At 37.8% G+C, this 6,564-nt stretch overlaps 2 protein-coding genes across 3 annotated transcripts in view; one reads left to right on the plus strand and one right to left on the minus strand.

Annotated features, from left to right (window-relative positions):
• Positions 1-5,724, plus strand: part of LOC107086828 (UDP-glucuronosyltransferase 1-1-like) — an 11,785-nt gene extending 6,061 nt beyond the window's left edge. For both annotated transcript variants that reach the window (XM_015378035.1, XM_015378034.1), the window contains 7 exons: positions 899-1,047; positions 3,046-3,173; positions 3,563-3,656; positions 3,773-3,898; positions 4,950-5,037; positions 5,117-5,336; positions 5,446-5,724. In XM_015378035.1, the coding sequence (XP_015233521.1) occupies positions 899-1,047; positions 3,046-3,173; positions 3,563-3,656; positions 3,773-3,898; positions 4,950-5,037; positions 5,117-5,336; positions 5,446-5,716 (1,076 nt within the window). In that variant the 3' untranslated portion in view covers positions 5,717-5,724. The remainder of the gene's footprint in view (positions 1-898; positions 1,048-3,045; positions 3,174-3,562; positions 3,657-3,772; positions 3,899-4,949; positions 5,038-5,116; positions 5,337-5,445) is intronic.
• A 70-nt stretch (positions 5,725-5,794) lies between these two features.
• Positions 5,795-6,564, minus strand: part of ndufb3 (NADH:ubiquinone oxidoreductase subunit B3) — a gene marked incomplete at its 5' end in the record, with an annotated part of 3,055 nt that continues 2,285 nt past the window's right edge. Inside the window, 1 exon segment of the mRNA XM_015378024.1 lies at positions 5,795-6,196. Coding sequence (XP_015233510.1) covers positions 5,867-6,196 — 330 coding nt within the window.

A 6,564-nucleotide genomic window follows, 5' to 3' on the forward strand; every position in this document is an offset into this window, starting at 1 on the left:
TATAACTCTCTGTTTGTCTCATAGTTGACATCATTCCCCACTAGCTGTATTCTGCAGAGTCCTACGGAAGAGGATTAGGGCCACTGAAAAAAAAAGTTAACTGATTTTTAAATTTTATTTCAGTTTAATATGGGAAGAAAATCAGAATTCTCACTTTTTTCTGACTTTAATCTCAGAATTCTGAATTTTTTCTCAGAATTCTGACAGCTAACAAACATGTTAGCATCAAGCCATAGCCATGTCTGTTTTAGAGACTAGCTCTCTTGTTTTAATGACCTTCTGCTCCTCCATTAATGAGGGGATCCCTCGGGCACGTAAAAAGTTGCCTAATTCCGTCATTTTCCGCCAATTTGTCACTGGCCCTCTCAAACAACTCACATTTTGTCAGTGAAGCTGAGTGCTCCACATCTCTTCCTTCATTAAGATCCAAAATTCTGAGATTAAAGTCAGAATTCTGAGGAAAAAAAAATTAGAATTCTGAGAAAAAAGTCAGAATTCTGTGATTATTGTCAGAACTCTGAGAAAAAAGTCAGAATTCTGAGATTAAAGTCAGAATTCTGAGAAAAAGGTCAGATTTCTGACTTTTTTTCCCATGTTAAACTGAAATAAAATTTAAAAATCAGTTACCGGTTAACTATTTTTTTTTTTTCCAGTGGCCCTAATCCTCTTCCGTAGAGTCCAGTTCAGTGTTGTCTGATTCAGTTTCCATGCAGATCCAACCAAAGCGCTCCTTTGCTCTAAAGTATCATTCTTGTACACCTCATTTTTGTTTTTGACTTTAAGATCACTTTATGCTAATATGAAGAGTTAGGGGATGCTTACTTAATAATAATAAAAAAAAGTACTATTTTCTTATGAGAACCAAGCAGCTAAGAAGAATGTGCTAAATCTCTTGCAGGTGTCCCTGTTATTAACTTACTGAGGGGGATCCCCTGTTTTATGGACCTGAAAGCTGCAGGCTGCCCTGCCCCACCATCCTATGTGCCTCGATTTTTCACTGGACTCACTGACAAGATGAACTTCAAGGAGAGAACCATTAACACTTTGGTGAGTAAATCTACTCATAGATAAGGAAAAATGTCTGATCTCTTTGCATTAAAACATTTAGTTTTCCTAACTGAAAAATTACCTCCAAGTTTAAGTTATCTATACATATCTATGCTGTTTTTTTTTTTGCTACCGGTACAAAAATATGATTTGTTTCTTCCTCATAATATCCTAAATTCTAAAATCGATTGAATTGTTTCTGTAAAGTGCATTGAAGAGACATTTGTTTTGGATTGGCACTATATAAACAAACTAAATTTAATTAAATAAAATGTGTGCGTCACATTATATTTTTCTTTTTTTAAAAGAACTTAAGTTCCTCTATTTGTGGATCACATTATCTTCTTTCTATTTTATTTTATCTTTTTTACTCTGGTGTTGGATGCTGAGCAGCTGAAATACTTTTTGCCAGTACCTTTTATTTTTTTGTTTAAATTTATATAAAAGTATACCTGCATTAAAGAGAATTGTAAAAACATGATCACAGAAAGATGAGGAAGCCCTGCAACGTTGTTTTTTGGGTACAGACTGGGATGCACCATGTCAGGCATATCAGTGCAGTGTATGACTGACTACATAAACTTATGTGAAGATTACACCATTTCCATAAAAGAGTAATATGTTAAACCTAATAATAAACCCTGGATCTACAGTAATCTGAAGGAACTGCTAAGCAAGAAAAAATAGCCCTCAGGAAGGAAAACAGGAGATTATTGAGAAATATACAGGAGCTTCTAAACTTCATGATATTTCAGCACAGTTTCACCACAAGGGATGATACTCTCAACATTCCTTTTTAATCTCTACATTTCCGACTTCCAGTAAAAGACACATTCCTGTCATCTGAAGAAATACTCGCATGGCTCTGCAGTCATTGGGTGCATGATAGATGGACAAGAAGCTGAGTACAGAGAGCTGGTGAACCCTCTGTGGTATTGTGAGGAAACAAGCAACCGGGCCCGAAGAAAAAAAATAAAAAACGAAAAAAATGGTAGAAGAAAGAACAAAAAACAACAAAAAAAAAGCCATTAACAACACGTGAGAAGAAGTGAAGGTGGTTAAGGAATGTAAATACCGCGGTGTTTACCTGAACAAAAGACTGAACGAGAGATCCAACTGTGAAGCTGTCTAAAAGAAAGGACAGAGCAGATTGTACCTCTTCAGGAAGCTTAGGTTCTTCAGTGTTTGAAGCAAGACTATATTCCATGAGTCTGTTGTGGAGAACATGATCTAGTCTCCCATCATCTGCTAGGGTAAAAGCATTAGAGCAAACTCAGCAAGCAAATCAAGAAGGCTGATGTATTCTATGAACTCCTCTAAGACCTGAAAGAATGATTTCATGAAGAATTGTTGATAAAAATAAAAACATTTAGCAAAAATTTGAGCATACTCATCATCAGACTGTGGAACAATAACAGTGTGTCTTGAGCTAAGGCTTGTGCAGATCGGGGGCAAAACACTACAAAAGATCCTTCCTACTTACAGCCATCAAGATATACAACAACATGTAAAAAATAAAAACAAAACATTTGAGTTAAAACAACATTTGATTTCTATCCATCTTCTCCTGCTTATTCTGTCAGGGTCTCGGTGGGGCTGGTGCCTACCTCAGGTGGTCTATGGGCCAGAGGCAGAGTACAACCTGGACAGGTCACCTGTCTGTCACAGACATTTAATCTTATTTTCCTTTGGAATAACAAATTTTTTTTTTAAGTAAATTAATAAATCGGCCCCTTTAAATAATGTTATAATCATCTGCAATGCTTCAATCCAGAGCTCTCTTCCTGGAGCCTTTATAGTCTAAAAGGGGGAAACGGCTCATCAGACCTGTAAGAAATAGGGCACTGGATCTTATAAAAGATGTTCCACTGTCTGCAAAAAACTTCATTAAATAGTTTTCAGTCAATTATGTGAGGAACAACCCACAGCTAATTTTATAAGTAGTTTTTTCCAGGGTTTTTATATAAGAAACTTTTTTGTTTGTTTTCTGACGCGCAGGTGGCTTTACTGGAACCGTTACTGTGTCGGATTCTGTACTGGCACTTCGACCAGACAGCCTACAAATTTCTGGGAGAGAAAGTGGGCGTCGCAGAGATTCTTTCAGATTCTGATATCTGGCTGCACAGGTCAGATTTTTAAAGATCATTGCTGTATTATTTTTGTATCTTTATTAATTGTTTTTTATTCTTACAACATCTATAATGTGATTAAGTGTTCTACGACATGCAAGCACATCTTATCAAAGCTGTGGGTGATAAACAGAACATTTCTACATTTTTCCTTTATTATTCTTATATTATAACAGTTAAAGCATCTAACTAGACAAGATGGTTGCATTTAGCTTTCTTTAAAATTCCCTGCTGACCCTCAGATTACCACATACCTGACTTTAGGTCTGTGTAAATAATAAGGCGATCCATCCCAATTGTCATGCATACCTTCAAAATGAAGAAATGTGTATTAAGTATTCATGCACAATATGCAAGTTAAATCTTATAAGATTATCTTTTTACAGGATTGACTTCACGCTGGACTCTCCCCGCCCTCTCATGCCAAATACTATTCTAGTTGGTGGAATAAATTGCAAATTGAGGAATCCTCTTCCTGAAGTGAGATGTTTTTTTAATTATACATTTCGAATGCAAAACTCACATCACCGAATGAAACTAAATGAGTGGAGGAAACTATGTGAAAATGTGATCAAGCTGTGTCTGCATGATTTCAGGATTTGGTGACGTGGATCTCAGGGGAGCATGGGTTTGTAGTGTTTACTCTTGGCTCCATGCTTTCAGAACTGCCAGAATACATCACGTCTACCTTCCTAGAAGCCTTCAGGCAGATTCCACAGAAGGTAGAGGGTCTCTAATAGTGGCATTCCTGCTCCTCAAACCTTTTTCAATGTTTTGTTACATTTTAATTTTTTTTTATGGTGGGTTAACTCAAAGCAGTGCATAGCTCTGAATATGAACAAAAAGGAAACATTTCTTTATCTCGCTTTGCTTCTTATATTCATTATCAAACACTGACCTTTCGAATTAAACCAATCAAGTTCATCTCTGTGTGATTTAATAATTAGCTGTTCTCGGGTCAGATAACAAAGCCAAGCTTTTCTGCTTACATGTAAAATGCAGAGTAAAAAAATAACAACTGACACCAGAACAAAATACTCTTAAACATGGTAGGAAAGGCAGGATCCTGGTGATTAGCTGCAAACTCTAAAGCTGGTCAGACTACATGGAACCTGCATTGTTGGTCTTTTCAGTTGTAGCACATTATAGATGTAGAATTTTATATATTTTTAATTTGCATTTAACACCACTTGAGCAGAGGTATCCGGATAGTTTTATCAGTAGCTGTATTTTCTTTTTTAGTTTCCTTTATTCTATTAGTTTAAATGTTGCATTTTTTTTCTTGTATCTCTATGGACCTCTACAGCACTTTGTTCCCTCAGTTTGTAAGGTGATAAAAAAAAACTTTAATGATTGATATGCTAGAAGAGAATCTATTTGAAGTTGCAAAAGACCTTAGACTGGGGCAAAGGCTCACCTTCCACCAGCATGACCCTGAACCTATAAACACACTGAACAGGGAGGGGTTAAATCTGACCAAATGACTCAGCTTAATCTGAGACTCTTTGATAGGATTAAAATATATTCTCTATATGCTCTCCCAATCAATCTGATTCATTTGTACATCCAAAGACTAACAGCTTTTACTCCAATCATTGGAAGCCTTGCAACTCGTTGCTTCAGGAGGGCTGAATGACTAAACCTGTTCAAATTCTCCATTTTCCTTCCAATCAGAATTATGCACCACTTTACATAATAAAGTTTTAGTGGATGTGAATATTTTTTTTTTAAATGGCTGCAATGCAACTTTAAGGTTTTCCATCCCTCCGATAGGTGATATGGAGATACACTGGTAAAGTTCCTGGCAAGATCCCAGAAAACGTGAAGATGATGAAATGGGTACCTCAGAATGACCTGTTAGGTAGGTAAAATGCTTCAAAGTATCAAGAAAGATGACTAAAGACAGTTTGGAGCACTAAAATATGTTTAACTTTGATCAGCTCATCCTGGGGTTCGAGCTTTCATCACTCACGCTGGCTCACACGGCGCGTTTGAGGGTTTATGTCACGCTGTTCCCATGTTGATGGTGCCGGTGAATGCAGAGCAGCCCGACAACGCACAGAGGATAGCCAGCAGGGGAGCAGGAGTGGTGCTGGATATAACCTCCATCACCACTGAGAGCCTGCTGCAGGGGCTGAATGAGGTCATCAATAACCCCAGGTAGGAGGTTAAACACCCGGAAGGTCTTAATTTCAGCCGCTGGATTCAGAATGTGAACTTGATGTCCTTCAGTTCAACCTTTTTTTTTTTTTTTTATCCGTGCGTTCAGGTACAAAGAGAACATCAGGCAGCTTTCAGCCCTTCATAACGATCGCCCCATGGACCCTCTGGATCTTTCAGTTTACTGGACAGAATATGTGATGCAACATAAAGGAGCGAAACACCTCAAAGCTGCTGTTCATGACCTTAACTGGTTCCAGTACTACTGCCTGGACATTGTAGCACTGCTAGCCACTGTGCTGCTGGTTACTGTAACACTGATATTTAAATGTCTGAAACTCTGCTTCCGGAAACTGGGCAGGAAGAAGAAGCAAGAGTAAAAGGATCCGTCAACCCTCCTTTTTTTCCCTCCATGTTAAAACAATAAAGAATTAAAAAAACCAAACATCCATGAGGTGATCAAAAGACATTTAATCAAACCAAAAAAATACAGAATATCATAAGATCAAATTACACATGATGCCGAACAATCAGTGATCTCCTTTCTTTGGAGGAAACATGGTGTACTCTATTGCCAGGGCAACAGTAAAGGCAGCAAAGCCCCACTTAAAACCTCTGAGCAGAACATCCGATAGGGTCACCGCACGGGCGAAGCCGCCTGCATACCTCCACGCCTCGTTGCTGCAGGCAGATAGAAAGCAAAGAGACAGACATTTATAAACACAGTGCTGCTGACCCAAACAAAGTAGTATCAAAAGCATAACATGCTGAGTTTGATATAAACTTTGTCCACAAACAATGGGACATCTTGTAAAAAAATATATATATAAGCTGCAACGAAATGATTTCATAATTGTGGGCTACCTAAAAATTTATATTTTACAGAAAGCATGTTCTCATTCAGTCTCCTCCTCTGATCATGATTGGTCGATATTTGGCCCCTTTGCCTTGCAAAAGTTCTCCAAATTAATCACTGTGAGAACATCTCTTCTCCAAAGCCTCTTTTTAGGTCTTAGATATTTTCAGGGACTGCATCCTTCAAAGAGCCCTGCCCACGCAGACGTGGTTCCTCCTGAATCTGGACAAACCCAACATATAACCTGTAAGATGTAGTTCTGGACTTTTGTAAGGACATTTGAAAAAAAAAAATCTTCCCAACAGACATCAGAGGGTTTTGCACCAAAAGCAACCTCATTTTGTTACATCTGATCAATGCAAAATGTCTGAT

This window comes from Cyprinodon variegatus, unplaced genomic scaffold, assembly GCF_000732505.1.
Source record: "Cyprinodon variegatus isolate N-32 unplaced genomic scaffold, C_variegatus-1.0 Scaffold163, whole genome shotgun sequence".
NCBI classification, from domain to species: Eukaryota; Metazoa; Chordata; class Actinopteri; order Cyprinodontiformes; family Cyprinodontidae; genus Cyprinodon; species Cyprinodon variegatus.